At 46.0% G+C, this 23,333-nt stretch overlaps 1 protein-coding gene across 8 annotated transcripts in view; it reads right to left on the minus strand.

The window, feature by feature from the left end:
* Positions 1 to 206: 206 nt before the first annotated feature.
* The window catches only part of Tiam1 (TIAM Rac1 associated GEF 1), a 385,599-nt gene continuing 362,472 nt past the window's right edge, over positions 207 to 23,333 (minus strand). For 7 of the 8 annotated variants that reach the window (XM_052741102.1, XM_052741097.1, XM_052741100.1 and 4 more), the window contains 8 exons: positions 23,149 to 23,328; positions 22,928 to 23,046; positions 16,367 to 16,475; positions 12,340 to 12,398; positions 11,787 to 11,889; positions 8,206 to 8,293; positions 6,101 to 6,273; positions 207 to 2,734 (listed from right to left, as the gene is read on the minus strand). In XM_052741102.1, coding sequence (XP_052597062.1) covers positions 2,265 to 2,734; positions 6,101 to 6,273; positions 8,206 to 8,293; positions 11,787 to 11,889; positions 12,340 to 12,398; positions 16,367 to 16,475; positions 22,928 to 23,046; positions 23,149 to 23,328 — 1,301 coding nt within the window. In that variant the 3' untranslated portion in view covers positions 207 to 2,264. The remainder of the gene's footprint in view (positions 2,735 to 6,100; positions 6,274 to 8,205; positions 8,294 to 11,786; positions 11,890 to 12,339; positions 12,399 to 16,366; positions 16,476 to 22,927; positions 23,047 to 23,148; positions 23,329 to 23,333) is intronic. The other variant, XM_052741103.1, reaches the window with a different exon arrangement.

Raw genomic sequence — 23,333 nt, forward strand, 5'->3', positions numbered from 1 at the left:
ATGACATGCATGTGCACACACACACTCACACACACAGTGAATTGTCCCTCTAACTTTCACGGGCATACCATGACATGAATGTGTGCACACACTCACACACATACACCAGTGTAATTTAAGAAGAAAAGACAATTGCAGGAATTTTCTCTCCTACATTGAGTTCACATCCTCATCCTTCTATCCAAAAAGGCACAGGGTCACCCAGGCCCTTTTCAGCATTTTATTGTTGGACAGGCATGTACAACGTTCCATTCATAGACCTAAAAACATAAAAATAGACCTTCTTTCAGCTTATAAAAGAAATATATAAGAACTTTTGACACAGACACATCATGACCTTATGTACAAGAGACAATGGCACCTGTCTAAGCACCAGACGTTCCAGTATTTTTCGATGGACGCGTTGCAGGGAGACTAGAAAAACGTGACTTCCGACGCCTCTGCTTCAGTTTCCCATCAGGACACAATCGACCCCGAGATGATATGAACAATGCAGTGATACAAAGGGCATAGAAACCATTCTAAAGCTTTTTAAGAAAACCAGAAGATATAGCAAAAACTTTAATAGAATAAAACTTTGAAAAGATCAAGCTCAAAGCCCTGGAAACCCGAAAGGGGGGTGGGGTGGGGTGGACAGAGAGCGGGGACAGCAGGAAAGCAAGCGGGGGGCTTAGAGCGTCGTGTTCTGAACTCTATCTGGAAATATAAAGTCATAACTGATTCTTATAAAATATAATTGCTAAAGCTACTATAAAATTCAGGTCTTTAAAGTACCTACCGATGTATCAAACACCAAATAGATATATATATATATATATAGATATATATTTTTTTATTTCCAAAAAGAAAGTTTTCATATTATTTAAACCCTTCTTAGGGAATGGACATCATGAAATGGGGAGAAGGAGGGAGGAACACAAAGCTATAAACCTTTTCTTTAAAAAATGAAAGTGCTATAATGGGTTTTTGCTCTTCCTATTTGGACATCCATTTAGAAGATTAGGCCCCTTAGCGAGTTTACCCTGTTTCGTTGGCATGAAGTAAATGTTAACCACAAAGGACGATTTTGAAGAGGTTCTGAGACCATGGACTGTCAGGGAAGGGGGAGTCACCTATGGATGAAGATGCAATTTTGATGAGAAAAATCAATGATCGCCATGGCAACCCCATGAGGAGGAGGCTCCACTCCCCTGCCATGTGTAACAGACACACACACACTAACTACCCCATTCCCTGTCCCTGGAATCCAACCAAACTCCCATCTCAAATATAGATTCATACATTTAAAAAAAATCTGTTTCTCAGGAAAAAAAAAAGTTTATTCTTAGCATGAGCTTCTTGTGGGCCATTTATATATAAATATAAAGTCATCATGCCTCGCTCGCTCTGCAAAAGGTTATATCCTCGTTTTCAGACTGAGTTACACCTAACACTGTAAAATTCTCATCTCTTTGTGCCCCTGCATCTCAAGGAAAATACAAAAAAATAGTGTTTTTTTTTTTCTTCTCTCTCTCTCTCTCTCTCAGTGATAAATTTGGATCCCTTTCCCAAGAGTTTGGCATCTTTATAATTCTCTGCAAAACTAGAGCTTCCAAACACTGACGTAGAATAAGACCCGCTCTAGACATAAACAAAAGGAAACAATCATAAAAGGCCCATCACACAAACGACCACCCCTGCCTCACACATTCTTAAAATACACAGATATTCTCAGACACTGAAGAGGAGGAGTCAGGATACTGCAAGCCGCGCGCGCGCACACGTGTGTGTGTGTGTGCGTGTGTGCGTGCATGTGTGTGTGTGTGCGTGCCTGTGTGTGAAGGTGGTTGGTCCCCAGCTAAGAGACTGGATTCAGAGAGGACGAGCTGTGGCATCTGTGTGTATGCTACCCTGTCACTCTGACACTCTGCCTGGACGGCTGGGCTGGGGACAGTTTGATGTCCACTGCTGTAGATTCTTTGTTCTAATTCTTCAGGCCCTGACGAACTGAGAATAAATAAAAGCCCTTGGTAATGTACAGAAGGTAGGACTCGAGCTTAGTTGGGATTCTGGACAGTTCTCTCCGATGTCATTAAGAATGATAAAGGTGGGTGGCTACATGGCTTCAGACCTGAGTCAGCTGCCAAAATCTGTGTGCAAGAGTGTGACCTAAGGGGACATTCTCGTGGACGGCACAGGAGGGTGAGCAGAGTGGGGGGGGGGGGGGGGGGGGGGGGGGGGTGCGGCATCATATCTACACATGGTCTCTAAAGAGACAAAGGTAGTCAGATCTCAGTATTAAGTTTCCTGGAGGGGGCAAAGTCTTCACGCCTAACCCAAATGACTTCCTCGCTCGCGCTCTCCAGGCCTCCGTTGATGCCCGACAGGGCGGCTTGCTTCTTGAGCTGTGTCATGCGGGATGCGTGGCTATCGAGGGTTCTCCGGCCTCGGGCCCGCTGACTGATGGAGGCAGCCTGAAGCTGCTCCGGCAGGTCTCTGTCCTCTGAGGCGCCCTTCACGGACTCACAGAACTCGTCATCGTCACTGAGGATGTCTGTCTCCTTGATGTCATCCTGCTCCTCATACTGAGCAAGATCAAACTGTTCCTCTACCCAGCGGTCAGTGTCCCCGCCACCGGGGGGCTGCTGGGGCTCCTTCTCCGGGCTGCCAGCCGAGACGGCATCGGAGTCAATGGTAAACCTGTTTCTGGCCAGTCGCCGCCTCCTCCTCCCAAGAGACTTGCTGGGGGCAGACACTGCACACACACACAGAAATATAAAAATAAACCCCCACATGCTTTACCATGAGATGAACATCCAGCAAGCAAAGAAAAGAAACATAAAAGGTAAACGGGCTTCAGGAGTTGCAGGTCTAGCCCCTATCATCCTGGTGTCTACCTTACTCAGATCTCTAGACTACAGATGGTATTACAAGGATGGGCCCAGAGGATAAAGGGTGAGGGTGGACCACACTAGAGGCTGTAGGTGAGGGGGAAGGAAATAATCTACTCCAGCCTGTGCAGCCATAAGACAGACAACACAGACGCCTGCTGCTCCCCTTAATGTCAGATCAGCGACTGTCCTCAACACAACTGTGCCGTGGCACAGAGCTGCGGAGGACCTCCGGGGTTATCCCAGGGTCACCCGGCTAGAATAGAGGTCTCTAGTAAGCCTGAGGGGCTCCTAGGTTTTGCTGTCTGTGTAGACATCGCCATGCTGTCAGAGCACTGGGCTGTGACGCTGCTTTCTTGAGACTCGAGGACCTGCAGGTAGACCGAGGGTACCCCAACCTCTTGGAGATTGTCTATGAAGAACCAACCATCAGAGACACAGAGCTCCCAATCCACTCTTTGTGCCCTGTCTGGTAAGGTCCAATAGGAACTCTGAGGCTTAGCAAACACAGCCTCAGTCCTAACTCCTAACCTCATGCTGTGAATCTCCAATTCTCCTACAGTGCCAATTAAGATACCAGCACCTGAGTGGGATGAGAAATAAATAATAGATACCACTCCAGCACCGAGGAACCAAGGGCCACAGAAAGTTACTCAAAGTTAAAAACCTCTGAGTTCATTCATTTGTCCCACGGTCCTCCGGGAAGTCAGGGTTACTAAAGGCAAGCAGACAAATAGTGCAATCAACACTCCCAGTGCACACGCGTGTGCGTGCACACACGCGTGCACGTGCACACACACGCGGGCTGCTATGGAAATGCCACTTCTCCTGGAGGAGTGAAGTGGCCGCTGCACCGGGCTCCCTGAGGTGAGATGCAGCACAGGGTCTCCATGGAGGAAGCATCTCCCTCGCACACCAGCCAGGAGCTGCCATCCTAAAACCCCAGTCTCACAAGCAGGGCAAGGGCTTCAGACCTGCCAGAGGACACCTACTGTCACCTTCCGAGTGCTCACGAACGCTGCTCTTGCTTAAAGAGGGGACTAGGAACAAATCCCAGGCAAAACAGGAGGAAATGGAAAACTACTTCTCCATTGGGAAAAAGCAAAACTGTCTCTTCGCTTTGAGCCTAACCCCACTGTAGTGCAGCCTGGCTTTCCCCGAGCACTACATTTCAATGACACCAGTTCACTGTCGGCCTCCTGGAAACGTGTGAATGATCCTCATGGTGAAGTATTCAGTGGCCAAGTGTGCTCATGGCTGCACCTTTGAAAGGTGTCAAAGTAAGATGGTACACACGGATGACACAACGGTAAAAATACAGGAAATGTTAATTATAGAATATAGATAGAGGGACAAATTCTTTTAGCTGCTCCAAGAATCTCAAACTTTTCGTAAGGAAATGGTAGACTGTGAAAAAGTTGAGCTCAGTCATGGGCTGAAGCAACCACACTTCAGAGTGAGTATGGAGGCAGGCGCATGTCTGCTGGCCAAGCTGCACACACCTCTTATGAAATGCAGAATGAATCGGGGTTGCCGGTCCTTTATGGAAAGGTCACTCAGTCACCCAGCTAGCATTAGTGGGTCCCTCTCAGTCTCAGGGACACAGTCTTTGCCCGAACCACTGAAGTGCCATTTTATCAATCATGGGACATGGATACTGTGATGATAGTGAGTTACTTCCAAAGCACAGTGAACAGAAACGGTTTTCAGCTAAAAATGAGCCATAAGGCAGAAAAAACAAAAACTAAAGCAAAAAAAAAACCTTTCATTCGGACAAATCCAGCAGGCTATGACTTCATGGCTTTCTCTTGATATTCATAATGGTTTAGGGCAAGTAGTGTGTTTAATTTCCAAGAACATCTCAGGAGAAAGACTTTGGTATATCCTATAGAAATGTATTTGTGTGTGTATGTGGGTTTTGTTTTTGTTTTTGTTTTTGTTTTTTGCAAATGCACTTCTGAATTTAGGTTCCTAAGTTAACAACAGAAGCCTAGGCATTAGTGGTGAGGGTCCCTGAGGATGGAGCATATTTCCCAATCAAATATCCCTCAGTAGGCAAGAGTGGTACATAAAACACTACAACAAATTTCTCTGTTGCCATAAAGTGATGAACTGATTTTATAGGGGTACACCTTGAGAAATTATGGGTATGGATCTATGTATGACTCAGGCTATCTGGAGACCCTTACAGTTTGTTGGTATTGGGTTATAGGTTTTCAATACGCATACCAACTGGCTGAAAAACAGATTTAAGATAGCCTCTGCCAACATTCGTTAGTTAAACTCAAGGTACCTAAAGAATGTAATAGCCTACGTCAAGGTAGGTTATGCCTATGAAGTCTACGGTGAGTCACAGCTCTTCACGAACCTCTGCAATGCAATTGAGAACCGGTGGGAAGGTAACTGGGTCAAAGGTAGAAATCTTTTTGGCAAATGTAAAGGCAATTTCTTTCACTGGACCGCTCCCTGAAAAGTCCTGGGCTGCATCGTAGGAAAGGAGTGATTAGAATGTTGATGGTACTAAGTCTAGTGTAGGGACACATCACTCTTGCTGGTATGGTCTATTGCCATTTGCACATGGTGGCAATGGTGTTCCTTCCTCGCTGCTCCAGACATGGGATGAGTCCTCTAGGAGCATTTACTGGGGACCAGTTAAACCCGCCACTCTTCTTTTCTCAACTGAAACCTTCCCTGAATTAACACCAGACTGAAACAAAAGTTGTGGGCACAAAATGGGGTCAACACCTTCTGCATCATCTGGCCTATCGTGCCTGAGCATGGACTCCTCACTGAGAACAGGCTGCGTCTTCTGCCAGACTCTGAAGTCACTGTGTTCTCAGAACAGTGGGCTATGACCTCGCCGACACTCAGCTCACTGCTTTTCACTAAACAAAGCAGGCTGGCATGCAAAGCAGCGCCTCTCATTCCGTAAGCAGGCTAAGAGGACCCCTTCCAAAGGAGGATGCATTGGCTTGCTGGCTTGGCCAATGACAGAGGAGCTCACCAGCCAAAAGGAAGGCAGCAAGGGAAGGCTGAGGGGAGGGAAAGTGAGCAAACCAAGGGAAGAGCCCCCAAGACCCACCAGGGAAGAGACAAGGCAGTGAGCCTCACACGGTGGAAGAATGTACCCTCCTTCAGCCCCCAGAAGGCCACACCTAACTCCTGCTCCCTGGAGTCCTACAGTGGAGTTGGGGTGACCGGGATCTTGTAGGTCTGAATCCCCACAGTACCTGCCCTGCTCATGGCTGGCCTGGCGCCTTTAAGCGCACATAATCTCTTGCCTCCAAAAGGGACATACTGCTGGGATGAGGGAAGGCTTTCCGTTTTGAGGAGCTGTCTTCTGTGTTTATCTCGAAGGATCGAATGCACAGCCTTCAGGAAATCCTTTCGGCTCTCTGGGGAGCTATGAAAAGAAGATTTACACATGTTAGGACGCCAGCACGCAACAGTGGGCATTTATAAAGCCATCAGGGATGGCCAAACAAATATCCCCAAGGGCAAGGTGAAAGAGGTGACGACTCCAATTTCTCTGCTTAGCTGCCTCCTTACGGCAGAGATAAAAAACACAATCTCTCCTACCTTCATGCTTTGCAAATTATCATCTACAGCCAATTTGGGACAGAGTCCCACCAGTGACGAACAGAAAATGGACAGAGGTGTTTTATGCCTGGAAGTTGCCAGCCAAAATTCTGCTCTCTATACTCAAGTCATAGATTTACATGTAAAATGTCATTCAGAAAAAGTGAAGCACAAGGCTGTTGCGGCTTTGCAGAGCACCCACCCACAATGGCTATCGCAATATGCTCGTTCTCGCCTGTTAAACAGCATCCCCTCCCACGGCCCGATCCGCACATTAAGTATTACGGCTAGACTCTACTACGAAATCTTCGAAGTCCAAATTTTCTCGACAGAAAAGTAGATGCGAGGTGAGAGTTATTTTTAAATTCAGTATGTGTGCGTGCACACACATATGTACTCATGTACACGCACACACATGCGCACACTCACACAACCTCCTGAGACAGGGTCTCACTCTGTAGCCCAGCGTGATCCTCAGGCCTCCAGTGTCTCGATGAAGAGACTAGAGGCATGTGCCACTCACTGGGCCTGACGGAGGGCTCCTGGCTTTCACAAGGTGTTTCACCTAGCATTCTTTATAAACAATAAATACAGAACTAGGCTTGCTGGATGCGCTGCAGCGTTTACCAACAAAACTGCCAACAACTAGACTGCATAAAGATCAGCATGAACAGATGGGAAAAGGCGGCCCTCCAAGCGTGAGGACTGTGTGGAAATTTCTGATTCCTCGGACAGCTTTCTGGACCCTGGTCCTTTGTTGGCCCCAGGAACCAACGCAGAGATGATATGGTAAACACGTAACACAGGTTGTGATCCATCTGAATGTGGATATTGAAAATGTCCAATGTATTTTCCGTAATGATCTGGGCAAAGCGTCCTCTATCAGTCTTGGCTGCCCTCAGTCTGACTAAGGAGGCAGTGAGTGTGAGGAACGAAGCAGATCTAATGTTTGATAAATGTACCTTCTTACTATAGTAGCAATAACATTTAAAATACATTTAAATAACATTCAAAATAAAATGAATAATCATAATGATATTGGTCCTATTATCATGTTAAGCAATGCATAGCATATTACAACTCCATGTATTAGGTAATACTCCAAGTATTAGGTAATAAATACTGATTCAATTAATGAGTACACATGATTAATTAAATATGGATCATATTTGAAGCCAAATGAGATGGCATCTGCCATTTTTATATTTCTAGAGGAATAGAGGAAAAGACAGAAAGAGGAGGAGGAGGAGGCAGAGGACAAAGGAAGGAGAGGGAATAATTACAAATAACAATAAATAAGAGAAACCCACGTTACAAGTCACTCAAAATCTGCCTGCAGTCAACAGAGGCTAGTGTCCCTGTATTGAAGGGTCTCTAAAGGCTAAGAATGGTAGTGAGACCTTCAGGCCCTAGTCCCTCACAAAGCAGACTCTCAGAGATGTGCACACAGTGTATGCAAGTGTCAGATGAGCACCCCAAGGCAACCTCGTCGATCACCCTGCTCTACAGAGAGTAAACACGGGAAGAGTGCCGTCTTCAGAACGCTCACTACACTGGAAATCCCCGTCTTCTTTCAGAAAGCCGGTGAATTAGCCAGGCTGCCGACTGCATTCTAATGAAGGCAGTTTTCATTTCCACAACTACTATTGTTTGGCAAGTGTTAACTCTCTGAGAGGAGGCTCAGGCTGGTCTGCAGCACAGAGACAGAGGAAGGACAGTCCCTGGGCCGGGGCTTGACCCCCAGAACCTGACTCACCTGCAGCAGAGGTGGAAGACCCGTTCTGGCCTCCCTTCCGATTCCGACTTCACGTGGACAATTTCACATACAGCATTTGCCTCTGCGTCTAGATAAATTAGAATAACATCACGTCAGGCATATTTTAGTAGACTTATTACATTTTTTTTACAGATGAACTTTTCAAGCTTGGTATCTGCTAAAATAATGCAAAGCAGCCCGAGGCCAAAGTTACTTCACTCCATCCTGAGCTAAAGAGACAGGTACCAGAAGCCCAATGAGTGTTATAAAAAACAACAAGAAACAATAGAGAAGGGGCTGGAGGGATGGTGAGGGGGGTAAGAGCTTGAGGCTCTTGCAGAAGACTGGAGGAAAGCTCCCAACACGCACATCAGGTGACTTAGAACCACCTGTAACTCCAGCTCCAGGGGACCTGACGCCCTCTTCTGGCCTCTGCAAGTACCCTTCATGTACACACACACACACACACACACACACACACACACACAAACATAAGATAAATCTTAATAAAACACTATGAAAATCTTCTAGATGGTCTAAAACAGTAGTTTTCAATCTATGGGTTACAACCCCTTTGGGGTCTAATGACCCTTTCATGGGGTCATCTAAGATCATCGGAAAACACAGATATTTGCATTAGAATTCATAACAGCAGCAAAATTACAGTTATGAAGTAGCAATGAAAATAATTTTATGGTTGGGGGTGGCCAGAGCATGAGGAACTGTTAAAGGGTCGCAGCGTTAGGAAGGTTGAGAACCTCTACTCTAAAAGGGTCACAACTGAAAAAGTCATTCTCTTCTTCCAGCCTCTGCAGCTGAACTATTTCAGTGAGGTGCTAAGTTCCTCTGGACTACACAGTGCCTAGGACTCCAGTCATATCTTCATCAGGCCAAGGGCACGAGGAGGCCAGCACTGGGGTATGGTTTTCGAGTCCTTTCTTTACGTGACCACATCGAGTGCCCAGAGAGGCTATCCAGGCAACTTAAACAGACTGCTCTACTAGCCATCCGGCCTTGTCCACTAAAAAGCAAAAGTATACTAAGAAAGTAAGGAACTTGTCTGTATTTTTAAAAATATCTTTTAACATTCATGAATTTACTGTGAGCACACCCACACACACTCAAGTGTGCACACACATGCACACATGCTCAAACTCACAAGCACACACACACGCACACCTGCAAGTAAAAGTCAGAGGACAACTTGTGAGATTCTGTTTTTTCCTTCCACCCCGTAGGTCCTGGAGAGCAAACCCAGGTCATGAGGGTTGGCGGCCGAAGAGCCAGCTACTGTTGGTAGAACTCACGGGTGCAGAACCCACGGACATACAGGGCCAGCTCCACTGGCTGGAGCTCAGTCCTGCAGACAATGCTGCATTATGTGAAGTCATGAATAAAGTGTAGTGAAAGGGCCATTCACTACAGAGACTTCGACACCTCGAGGTCTATGTCTCACCCAGTGGTTCAGAAGCCCGGCCATGAACTCTCTCCTGTGGCTACATCATCTAACTCTCCCCCTGCCAAAATTCCCCAAACTAAGACAAAAATCTGAAAACTCCAAGTACTGATTCTTAAATTCACTGGAATGTACCTCATAATGTAACATTGTGGCCAGTCTTTTTAGTTCAATTAAAATATGCTTTTATCTAGAAGGCTTTAAATTTGATTTGAATGAAAAAACAGAGGTTGGGAGGAAGAAATGTCATTAGCACAAAGACTGCTTTGTTTTCAGAATGTGAAGTCTTTATGTGTCTTAATTAACGCAAAATTCCTGGCTAAGAAGCCTACAGCCTGCCACAGAAACCAGCCTCCACATTTATAAACCTGGTATGAGGAAACATGATCAGATTAACTCATAAGTCTGTGGCATTAAAAATAAAGACACCAGGGGCTGGAGAGATGGCTCATCAGTTAAGAGACCCGACTGCTCTTCCAGAAGACCCGGCTTCATGTCCCAGCAACCACATGGCAGCTCACAACTGCATCTCCAATTGCATCGGCAAGCACTGCATGCACATGGCATACAGAATACCAGCAAACGAAACTCATAAGAATAGTTTTAAAAAGAGACACTACTAGCATTTCAGTGTCTAAACCTCAAAATACTATCACAGCTGCTACAGACCTATGATCCAAAAGTACCTGCAAATTTACCCATAAGTCAAGTTTGAGGAGCACACCATCCGGAATCCCTAATAACAATTTTGAAGAAAACACACGCAGGCATCCACTCAGCTCTCTCACTTATTTGGTTCACTCGTTCATTGATTCACTAGTTAATGAAGCTGCTTAAAAAGAAGTAGTGCTATGGGATGTTTTTCTGTATGCTGTGAATGTGTTGCTCTGATTGGTTAATAAATAAAATGCTGATTGGCCAGTAGCCAGGCAGGAAGTACAGGCAGGATAAGCAGACAAGGAGAATTCTGGGAAGTGGAAGGCTGAGTCAGGAGACGCTGCCAGCTGCTGCCATGAGGAGCAGGATGTAAAGTACCGGTAAGCCATGAACCACGTGGCAAGGTATAGATTGATAGAAATGGGATAATTTAAGATGTAAGAACTAGATAGCAAGAAGCCTGAGCCATTAGGCCAAACAGTTTAAATAATATAAGCATCAGTGTGTTTATTTAGGTCTGAGTGGCTGTGGGCCTGGATGGGACTGGAGAAAACTCCAGCTACAAAGCAGTGCAGTGAACATTCTCGAATGAAGACAGGAGGAGCCCACAAGCCCCTACCCCTAGCTCAGCAGCTGCTGAGAGTCCACCTTCTGAGAGAGAGCGTGCCGGTTTTCTTTAAGGATGTGGTCCTTGGTAAGTCCACCATGTCCCAGCAGATGACCACACATAGGCAGCACAAATTACACTTGGAGAGCACTGGATTGTTTTTGTTTTTAAAGAGGGCAGGAAGTTGGGAAGGGGTAGGTAGTGGGGGGTAGATCTGGGAATAGTTGGGGGGATGTGAATATAATCAAAACACATTGTACTAAGTTCTTAAAGACTTAATAAAAGGGGCCTTGGGGAGATGGCTCAGCAGTAAAGAGCACTTACTGCTCTTGCAGAGGACCCAGCACCCATATGGTGGTTCACAAATATCTGTAACTCGGGTTCCCGAATATCTAATGCCTTCTTCTCGTCTCTAAAGGCACCACCAGGCACACGGATGGTGCACATACATCTATACATGCAAGTAGTATGCTCATGCACATAAAATAAATCTTTATGAAAATAAGTAAAACTTCATATAATTTTATTTTCTAGCAATAAATGAAGCAATGGAGATGGAGGGAAGAGTTAGTTAAGCATAGAAGATAAAAGCTGGGCGGGCAGACCCAGGATGAGTAAACAACTCACACACTCGTAAGAAATGGGAACCCAGGGCCAGAGAGATGGCTCAGCAGGTGAGGGTGCCTGCTGCCAAGCCTGGTGACTTCTGAGTCCCACGCGGTAGAGGAAGAGAACCAGCTGCTGCAAGTTGTCCCCTGACCTCTCCAGAAGTGACACAACACCTATGCGCACGCACATACAAACACACACAACTCTTGACCATGAAAACAGAAGTGGGAACCCGGCACACACCGGACTCACCTGCAGCTGGCAGAGCTCGTACTTGCAAAGCTTCAGTAGGGATCATGTGGCGGAACCGGAAAGGGTCCCACTCCTCGTAGATTGACAGCCTGTGAGAGCCAACCTGCGGGAGAGAAGCAGCAAGGTAATCTCCAGGGACCAGCTCCCCACACTTCCCACATCAGCAGCAGACTCGGGACCTCAGTACAAGCCAAAGGGCCATCGCATCCCCCTCACGCACGCTGGGTTTCACTGGCAGATGGGAGAAGCTGCATGAGAAATACCATGTTGTGCCAATGGCTTTGCTGATTAAAGGCAGAGGAGAGGGAGAGACAGTGAGAATCTCATAAAACAAAAAAACCAGAGGCCACTGGAGAAGGGCAGAAGTGGCGTTAGGAGGGCTCTGGCCATGGGAGGCTCCACACGCATTCACGTGCATCTTCTACCCATGAGCCTGTCTGCTGGAAGGAAGCTAGTCAGGATCTCTTAGAAAGGAGAGAAGAGGCTTTTGGAGACACAACTGAGAAGCAGACACAGGCACTTGGAGACTACAGGAAGAAGCAAGAGCACTTACAAGTTTCCTCTTCTGTTTGGAACCGTCTTTATACACAAGGACCACAGCAGTTTTGAAGACTGCAAGAGAAAGATCATAAAAGCAGTTACGGCATGAAATGCATGGCTTCCTCCCTTGACTATGCTGACTTCCAGCGGTACTGTATTGCTATAGTGAGGAGAGCATGGAGATGCTGCCCACCTTGACCTTATTTACCACCTCTGAACGTCAAAGCCTGCTGTGAAAAACGTTTCTACCTTTAATCTGAGTAGAGAAAGCCTAAATAAATGGAAATACCTTTTACTCCCCCCCCCAAAAAAAATGCATTTTAGCTTTGTTATTTTAAGGTTGTAACTTAGCTGTGCTAACTGTAGCAGTTGGAAGACAAGTATAAATGCCTCTAAAAACTGTTTAAGGTAATTTGCATTTATACAAATTAAGTCCCCCTCTCTCTCTCCTCCTCACTCTATATCTAACACACACGCGGTGTTTATAATTCAGGAAATAAATTTCATCTTTTTGACCTAACGGAATGAAAATGAGTTAGTGAAATAGAACGTAAGTCCAGTTCATTCCCAATAGAGTAAGCCCATTTGGAGCAATGAACACAGAAAGTTCTTACACTCTTTAAAATGGGGTGGGAAGGGATAGCAGAGTTATGGACAGCCTCCCAGAGAATTCCTTAAGCAACGCCACGAGTGGTTAACATGGCAGGGGTCCGAAAGGAGACACAGTGTTGGCATCTAAAGGGGATGGAAAGGTGACTCCAGACCATCCCTGGTCCTTCGTGTCAGTGTCGGCCATAGTTTAAATGTCTGTTTCCCCAAAAATCTGTATGTTGAAACTATTCCCAGATTGTAGTGGCTTGGGCATTAAAACACTTAGTGCCCAGTGGGCTGTCCAATGTGGGCAGGTTATAACACCTTCAGGAGATGGAGCCTTGCTGGAGGAAGTACGTCACTGGAGTTGACTTTGACCGTCACAGCCTTGGTCCACTTCCAGTTTGCTCTCCCTGCTTCCTGGATGTGGTTAAGATGTGACCTCTCAGCCCCGCTCTGGCTGCCTGCTGCCACACTTTCTCTCCCACAACAGGCTCTCTGTCTGGAACCACAGGCCAAAATAAACTGTTCCTTCTCTATGTTGCCTTGGTTGTGATGTTTGATCACAGATGTAACGGCTTTGGAAGTGGCGGGCACAGGGATCAGCCACTGTGAGCAGTCAGTGATCTCATAAAAGAGGCTCAGGACATGTGGCTCCTCTGACATGTGAACACAGCTAGAACGAATCTGAAAAGCGGGATCTGGTTCCCCAGACTCTGCTGCCCCAACATCCCAAAAAACTTTCATTCTCTGAGCCTGAGGGAGTCCAGACAAGCAGCAGCTGGAGGAGCCACAGACTGGAGTGTCAGGCATGAATAACAGAGTTCTCAGGGATGGGGCACAGGCTCTGACTCTGGAGACGACCACAAAGTACCTGGCTTGCTTTCCAACTCGCTTTGGGTAGGATGGGCTTCCTTCTGTCAGAGTAGGAGCACTTCCGTCTGCCTCCTGTCTACTCGATGATATTGCTCAAGCCTTTGAGCTATGGCCTTGAGCCCCAAGATTCCTGGCATCCCTCGTCAGCTTCAAACACAACTATTTCTGTGTTTGTGTTTTGTAGTGGTGATCATTAACAGGCAGTACACGAGGCCCATCTTGTGAGGCAAGGCGCTGGTGGCAGCAAGCCAACATCCACTTTGGAAGAATGCTACACCGTGTCCCAAGACTCGAGTTTTACATCAAAACAAAAGGACAGCCAGGCTGTCACCCAAAGCTGCCGGTTCAATAGTGTTTAACCCACTTCCTCCACGGCAACTTCCGAAGGCATTTCTAGTTAGTTCTGCCTAGCTACTTGAAATCACAGAACTGTCAGAGATGTCCCCTTTAATGAACTTATCCAAGCTCTGCTCACCAACACAGGCAGCCTTCTTCATAATCCTAATTTTAATTCCTCCTCCCCTCCCTCTCTCCCTCTCCCCCCCCCCCCTTTACTGTCACTCTGAAAAAAATCCTGAGTAATGGCGAGCTTGCCTCTCATCACAGAGCCTTTCAAAGGTTCTGTCCCACAAACCAAAGCCCCAACAAGACACATTGAGCTGGAGAAAGCAGCAGCTGCTTACAGCTGGGGCAGGCGTGCTGGGCTCGGCCTCTCCGAGTCAGCTACCTGACGCTGTCCCCTGTGCACAGCCCAGGAAAGAAGGAGCAGGGACTCCAGCGTCCTCTCTGAGCCTCAGAGCGAGTGTCACGCATGTCCCACACCTTACACCCGACATCTTCTAGACTACCTTCCTGCCACCTCTGTAGGGGACGCTGCTGCATCTTCATCACCGATGGCTGCTCTTGGCTATTCCATCAAATAGTCCATGTTCTTCTTGGTCCAGAGGACACAGATTTCTAGGGGGCTTCCAACAGAAAAGTCTGCCAACCTCTTACTTCCTCCCACTCAAATTATTCTCAGTTTCTAAATGGGTTTCTAACTATATGAAACCTGTAAAACTCAGGGGACAAGACATAAAATATCCTAATGCTGCGCTCTGAGCTGCAAGCCTGAGGCGGATGGCTGATTCTCTTACTTCAGTGTCCCACGACCCGTAAGCAACAGTAAGGAGCATGAGAGATGTGAGTCCCTCTCCAAGTCTCAGAAACACGGAGGTGGGTATCAAAAGGAAGCAAGTCCTACTGCCCCCAAAAAACCACTATCAACACTCCCACCTCCACCAAATACCTCAGTGCTTCCTGATGAATTTTGTCCTGTTTTCTCACCACATTTTTTTTTTTACTGTGGTTATATTTAATGCAATATTTTCAAGAGCTTCAGTGGCTCTTTAGAAATTTTAGAAACCTCACTAATTCCTTAATGAGAATGACATGGCTCTAAGTGGGAGAACCAGTAAATATTTGTATTTAACATTGATTCAAATATTCCTGGGCAGTTCCATTTGGAAATTATACCACGGAAAGGAAGAACATTCAGTTACAGAAGCAGTAAGCCACCACTCCCTGCTCAAGCAAACATCAGGTGAGTGGATGGTCACAGCTAAATATCCAACCTGAGCCCTGGAGGGATAAAACACCCCAGAAACAGAAGCAGGGGCTACTAACCACTTCACGCTCAGGAACAACCCTGCAAGAGGACATATTCACACCAACACTGCAAGCCACAAGCTGTACCTCCGAAACTCTGCACATTTCCCTGTACATCAGATTAGGTTTCCTTTCCCAAAAGCATAAGTATAATACTCGTAAGTGACCTCCACCTGCACCCCTCTAAATAGCCTATCAAAATAAATAACAAATACGTCTACTTTTATGAGTATTAATAACATGATTGAGCGGTCCCTTACAGCCCATGGAGACACCAGTCACAACAACAGTTCAGCTGAGAAACGGCCTCCTAAATCTTGGCACTACGTAAAGCAGTGCAGAGCCAGGGAAGAAATGGAAGGCCCAAGAATCTGGGGTCTCAGAAACCATTGGCTCTTGGTTTTTTTTTTTTTTTTTTTTTTTTTTGGTTTTTCGAGACAGGGTTTCTCTGTGTAGCTTTGCGCCTTTCCTGGAACTCACTTGGTAGTCCAGGCTGGCCTCGAACTCACAGAGATCCGCCTGGCTCTGCCTCCCGAGTGCTGGGATTAAAGGCGTGCGCCACCACCGCCCGGCGGCTCTTGGTTTTTATTTGACTTTTCTTCATTAAAAGAAATGTCAATCCATTAAAGACACATGGACTAGCAGGTAAAATTATTTTTAAAATAAGATGTTTAAAAAAAAAAAAATTCCTGCCTGCGCAATCTCCACAGCCACGCGCACCCTGCTGCTGCGTGGCCGCCACATTGAACCCATCCAGCGAGAAGGTCTAATTTATGTTCGTTTATATTTATTTGGAAGAATTAGTGGCTGGAGCAGTAAGCTATAATTAGCTTCATGGTAATAAACCATCTCTTGGAAAAGGAATATTCTTGTTTGGAAAATAAGTCAGCTGTTTCCCATGCTCGGCACCCTCTTCCGACACATACCGAAAGCTGCCAATTCTGGCTCCTTTTTCCACTTTCCCAGCGAGGCGGGTGGGTTCAGCCAGATGACAGTGGTGTGCAACAGCAAGTCACCCATGCTGAGATCTGCGACCTGAAATTCGGGACACGACAAGCTCATGAGTGGTGCGAGCCACATGGAGGTTTGATACAGTTTTAAAATAGGGTTGGCCGATGTCAACTACAGTTTGTGAAAACATTGTTCCTAAAGAACACTTGCTTAGTACGGACGTTTATATATGGCTAAACAGCTTTATTTGGTCATTCCACAATGTGTATGAATTAAAATATCATACTGTGTGCTATAAATATAGACAGATGGCTTTGACTTACCACAGTTTCAACTAATGTTTCAACTTGTAGTGAGCTTATTGAGTAATTAAATATATTTTTTATTTAGACATTTCTAAGTGAACATAGGTTTAGCAGGATATACTCTCACTTTAAGTTTAGAAACATCCAATGCAACATTTATTTATTAATATACATGAAGAATTTAAAAAGTAACATGGAAAATGACATATTGCATTTTAAAGATACTTTCTTAGTGTCAGTCAACACCATCCCCCACTTGAAGCTGTAAATGTCATAATACCTAGCAATGCCAAACAATGTCATTACCTTAGGTTTGTTTGACCTGGAAACAACACGATGACATTTTAATGAAACCAATCTGTTCATTCATATGGCATGTCCACATTGGAATAGGAATCTCTGAGATTACCAAAAGCCACATAGGGTGAGCAAAAGAAATGTTATTTTTTCCTTTGTTTTATGTTAGTCTACCAAAATTTTAGGAATGAGATGACAAAAAAGGATAAGCCAGGGGTCACATACAGCAAATATGCGAAATCCAGTCTATAAAATTAAAGCTCTTCTACCCAAAGAAGACAATTTCTCCAGGAGAACTAATGGCATTGGTGGCCAGTGACAAATACCCCCCAGAAAACCCCGGGGAATCACACCACTGAGTGTAGTCTTCAGGAACTGTGGGATCAAATCAGCTTCCCTTTTCCCAGTTCATTGAAGAAAATCTTACTTCGCTTTAGAAGGGGAAAGCCAAATCAGAAGTCTGAAGATTTCCTGCTAGACATGTGTGGAATGGACAATGAACTCCTCAGAGACTGTGTGGTCGGTCACATGCTAATCCTACTCTCTTCACGGTCAAGTACTAACACTCAGACAAGGGGTTTAGTTTTAGACCCCAACCAGACATGATGACCCAAAGAGGCCAGTGGTAGCCTTGTGTTCACACCTGACAGCACCATGGAGGCCAATGGTAGCCTTGTGTTCACACCTGACAGCACCATGGAGGCCAGTGGTAGCCTTGTGTTCACACCTGACAGCACCATGGTTCTTTCAGTTGCCAGAGTCAAGGAGGATCTGAAAACATTCAATGAAAAATCCCCACAAAGGGACATTCCTGCACTTCAAATTGACAACAATGTGATGAGACCTCCCACCACCCCTCTTTCGTTCTTCCTGAGACTGGAACTATCCAGAGTACCCACACCATATGTGCCACTTGCCCAGTTATCACTTAGTAGCCATCTGAAATATCAAGTCACCTGTTATGATATCACGATATTTGGTTTAATAATGGCTCCAAAGCCTAAGAGTAGTGATGCTATCAATTTTGATATAAAAAGCCAAGGTGCTTCTTTCCCATTCAGAAGACAAAAGATTTCAACTTAACTGAGGGGGAGAAACATCACAGCTCAACTACCCATGAAATTGTGAGCCAACCAAGCTTTATTCCAGTTTTGCTGTCCTGTCAAACTGCAAAGGCGTGGCCACGTGGCCAACAGGTGTGGGAAGTGCATCATTAAGGTAGAAATGGTGTTTAACTAGTGTGTATGTAGAGGAAAGGTATGTGGGATACCTAAGGATTTAGTACTACCACTGATTCAGGTGCTCCCTGGAGGTCTTAGAGCATAAGTCATGTATAAAGTTCTCTTGGAATCATCTACCCACTTCCCAAAGTGGCAAAAATCAATTACAACCTCCCCTCCCCCATTCCAGTTAGGGTTTCCAATGTGATAAACAAACACCATGATGAAAAGCAGCTTGGGGTTGCAGTCCATCATGGAGGGTGGTCATGGCAGGAAAGAACACATGCAAGGACCTGGAGGCTGGAACTGGAGCAGAAGCCATGGAGGAGTGCAGCTTACCGGCTTGCCCAGACTGATTTTTCAAATAACTCAGGACCTCCTGTCCAGGGATGGCACTGCTCTGCTGTGGACTGGACCCTCTCACACCAATTATGAATCAAGGATGTGCCCTACAAACTTGCCTATAGGCAATCTGTCGAGGCATTTTCTCAATTAAAATTCCTCTTCCCAAGTAATTCTACTTCTAATTGGTAAAAAAATTAGCACTCCCTTTTCCCACTGAGAAATGCTTTCTGCAGTGTCATTACAGGTGAGAGGATCATCTGGGATCTATGTAAGCATGTCCCAGGACAAGAGTCTACCCTATCATAGTCCATGATCTCACCTATGTGGAAGCACTATAAACCACTGTAAGTTCTTCAAACAGGCCTCTTCAGGCACTGACCTGCTGACCACTCACTTCAGTTCTTGGGGTCTGTAAAAATTAAGCCCGATTCTCTCTTCATTAAGTCAATATTTCAAACACTGGAAAGCTTGATGCTTCATTTCCAGAGAACAAACAGCTCCCGTTGACATTGCGGCACATGACCTCAAGGTGTTCCTACTGCGTTTATGCACAGCAACAACCTGGCAGCCCGCTCAACACAATGCAGCCTTCTCCAGCCACCAAAGCCAGCTGCAATGCTGGAGAATAGCTCTGTCGGGACTGAATGGAGGTACCACCTCCCTTGATGGGGGTTATAATAATTACTGTAGTTATTGCTGAGGCATATCATTATCAAGGGCAAAATATTAAGAGATCGTATTAATATGCTTATAGGTATTAAGTAACACACATCAACCAAGCCCACAGGACATCTAAGGCAGCTAAGGGAACTAGTCTCCACCATCCATTCCCTACATTCATCCCATGGAAGAGGATATACATCATCAAATTCTCAGGAGATAGGTTGAGATACAGTCTTAGGTAGTTTGTCTTTAAAAAGTCTTTGTGATGGTTGTTTAAACTATTTCCTCCAGGAAACAAAATTGTGTGTGTGTGTGTGTGTGTGTGTGTGTGTGTGTGTGTGTGTGCACGCGTGCGTGTGCGTGTCTGTGTGTGTATGTGACATGGACCTTCTGTCATGTGATGTTCTAGTCTCTCCTTCCAGACTATGTAGAATTTACATCCCCGCCCTTGTGATCTGGGGCATGGCCATGATTTGGGTAGGGAACTTGGTGTAACACATCTCTATCCATCCTCAGGAGCTTCTACAGTCCTGCCATGGACGCAACACAGCAAGTGGGATCCTCACACCTCAAATGGTTCCTAGAAGGAAGTCTTGATGGGCATGGGTAAAAATGGACAGCTATAACCCCTGAGATGTCCCGACGGTTTCCACTTGGCGAAGGTAACAAGAAGCCCAGGGCTGCTCACACTGCCCAATCACCCTGCTTGGGTCTCCAATGGCCTTTTTGAGTCCTCCTTTGAAGTGTCCAGAGTGAATTCTGCTAAAAGGGTTGCATTAATGGACTCGAGTGCCTTATTGAATCCGGCTATTGGAGGTACTCCTCTAAGGGAGAATATCCCCCTGGATACTTCTAATTGGCTGAGCAAAAGTAATGTTCTACAGGGCCCAGATAAACTCCCCAAAGTAAACTCCCCAAATGTGGGAATTTAGGAATACCGAAGGTCCAGGTTCATCATAAAATATTTACCTGCCATCTTTGTCTTCTGCGAACATATCTATCTTCAGTGACATCCCAAGAAAAGCTGGTTACAAAAGAGGATTCAGGTGACCTATGTCCCTAAGATATGGCCATTTCAGCAAAAATCTGCAGACACTGAACAATATTCCTAACTGCTTACAAACTGCTCCCAATCCAGTCTAGGTTTTCACTGGACACTGTGAAGTCAACCCTGTGTACCCAGGCCCCGCAGTCACCTGCCATAGCTGCACTATTATACATACTGCTGCAGCGGTGTGTGACGCTTGCCAATAATCTTGGCATGAGCCCAAGGCTCGCTCTCCCCAGGGTTTTATTCTTGTGGAACCACAGATGTTGGGAGCCTCCTGCTCCTGATCCTTCTGTGTCAGCCTCCTGGGGGCAGCTATGTGGCACTGGGCTTGCTAACCATGCCAGGCTGTGTTTTGAAACTATAGGGTTTTCTTCTTACTTTTTTTTTTTTGTACTTAGGGAGATTTTAAAATCATTTAAGAAGAATGACCAGATATTTCAGAACAGCAGCATTTGTGTTTTCTAAACCCTGATGATAGATAAAACCACTGCCCCTAAGCGGAGGACGCTCTTGTGTTCTATTGTTCTATCGCACAGGGCAAAGGCCTGCATTTCAGTTGGAAAGGACACATCCTCTACAGGACACCTCCCCGGGCTCTCAGGCCCTGGTGGTGCACAGTGCGCTGAAGCCATACCAACTCTGTGGGGTGGGGGGTGGCTGATATGCAATCATGCCCAGACTGGAAGCGGCCTTCACTGACTTCCTCCAGCTGCAGAAAACCCTGTTTGCCCCCATTTACAACTCACCTCAAAAGCTCTTTACTGTGTGCACACCAATCCAAGCGCTTGGGCTTTCGCGTGTATCCTCACACACTCATTTTCACTCACATCTCCATCCCATTTTCGCCTCACTGCCTTCTAAATGTTATCTTTTTGACAGTCTCAAAACCTGTGCTGCTTCACTGAGGACATGTAAATGAGCCTGGGGTTGGCAAGATGGCTCAGGGGGTAAAGGCACTTGCTGGTGGAAGTAGTGATTCTGACAAGCTGTTCTCAGACCTCCAAACACTGTGATATCCACACCCACACCCCACAAATACATGTAATTAAAAAAAAACCCAAACAGCTGGATACGGCCCTTTGTATTTGTGAGGGAGGCGTCTTCTGCAGAATAGGGGAGCAAGCTTCACCAGCTCGGCCTCCACCCTACTAATCACTGCAGAAGCATGCGCTTTCTCCCCGTCCATTAGGCAGAAGCATAATGCAGAATAGAAAAAACTCTCCAGTTGAATCTAGGCATATCACAACGTTGATGACTGCTATTATAGTCATATCTTTATAATTCACCTCAGAACTGCCAACATTTTTTTCATGGAAGCTCATGGAACACAGGGACAATTTTTGATTCACTCTAAGCCATTCTTAGGTGTGTGTGGCTTTGTGGTGGCTTCTTTGAAGCAGTGTTTCGGGTATGGGGAAAAGAATTATTGTCACTGGAACCGGAATTCACCTAACAATCACTTATCAAGTACCAACTATGTGGCTGGGACTAGATAAATGGCAGATATTCTAATCTGGGGACTCACAGTCACCCTTTGATGGCATTCACAGAAACAGCCCAGCCTGGGTAATGACACTCACTTCTACATGCAGTACGGATTAAAATCGGAGACCCAAAAGGCTAAGAGCAAAGCATCAGAAACATGTTTACTCTACCAAGAAAAAGCTATGGTGAAAAAAAAATTCATGGGTAGCCTTGAGCATAACTGACAATTCGATGCCTATGAGTCAGACCATGGGGTATACCTGTGAAGGGTTGTCTAGGTGAAGGCTGGCCTTAATTGCCTTGGGAAGGTTCATCTTAATCATGGGCAGGGATCCTGGACTGTGTGAAATAAAGGCAAGCTGGCCATCAGCATGTACCCACTGCTCTCTCTAACCGACAACACAATGCGACCAACTTCTTCACACTTCTGCGGCCGTGACTACCCAGCCATGGTGGACTTTACCCTGAGCTGTGAGCCAACTTAAGGCCCCTTTTTAAGTGTGGTGGCCTGAGTATTTTACCAAAGCAACAGGAAAAAAAGCTAAGGCTTCAAAGACAAGAGTCCTACTGTTATGTAGCAGTTTCCTCAAGACTGAAACATTCCATCTCCCAGGAAGCTCCTCAGAAGGTAAATAATTCAAAACCGCTTCAGGAAGTCCCTGAAACTGACCAGATTTACTAAGGCCCCTCCCTCCCAGAATAAGCAATAAAGACAGCCAAGAGTCACTATCAGACCAGTCAAGATGCAAAGATTCTCATATTAGACCTGGTACTTGGAAGAAGCAGAAACCAGCCAAGCTGCCTGGAAGAGGTTTAGACCAGAGTCACTTGGAAAGGACACTCTCCAACCTGTTGAGCTGCCTGTAGGCTGTGCAGTGTGCTCCAGGTTCCCAGCTTTGGTTATGTGGCTGTCTTTGAGTCATTTCTACTCCTGTAAGTGACCCCTCACCCATATTCCTGCAAGTAACCCCAATAAAACTCATTGGTTCACCAAGTAGGATTTAGGAGGTATTCATACTTTGGTCTATCATGGGATCCTTGTCTGGAGTGAGTAGACATGTGTGTGCTGCATCTACCCAAGGAAAAGTCTTGCTGTACAACACGTGCCAGAGAAAACAATCACACCTCATAAAAAGAGAGCATCAAAGCTGGGGGGGGGGGGCGCCTCACCTCCTTCTTCTCTCCTGTCTGCTCAGCAATCAGCTGGTCAAACACAGCTCCAAACTCTTCATGGATCTTCTGCATCTCGTTGATGTGACTGGCAACCTTGTTCATGGTCTTGATGGCCACTAGAAGAACATAAGGATTGAAAGGGGGCTGTGCAGAGGCCTGGCTGGGACAGGTGTCGCAGGGGTGTGGAGAGGCTGGGGGAAGAAAGGGAAGATGCTCACCATCCAGATGGTAATGTTCCTCACTCTCCGCATCAGTCAGTGCAAACAGCTCCCTGAGCAGAAGCGGGTACTTGAGGACCCTCTGAATGGGCTTGATGAGGTAAGACTCCAGTGTGGATGAGTGCTGCTGCCTCGGGTTCTGGGCGTCTAGGAACGCCTTGAAGGCTGTGTCCGTCTTGGCTGGA

The sequence above is a fragment of the Peromyscus californicus genome, unplaced genomic scaffold (genome assembly GCF_007827085.1).
Source record: "Peromyscus californicus insignis strain IS unplaced genomic scaffold, ASM782708v3 Scaffold_16__1_contigs__length_79575227, whole genome shotgun sequence".
NCBI lineage: Eukaryota > Metazoa > Chordata > Mammalia > Rodentia > Cricetidae > Peromyscus > Peromyscus californicus.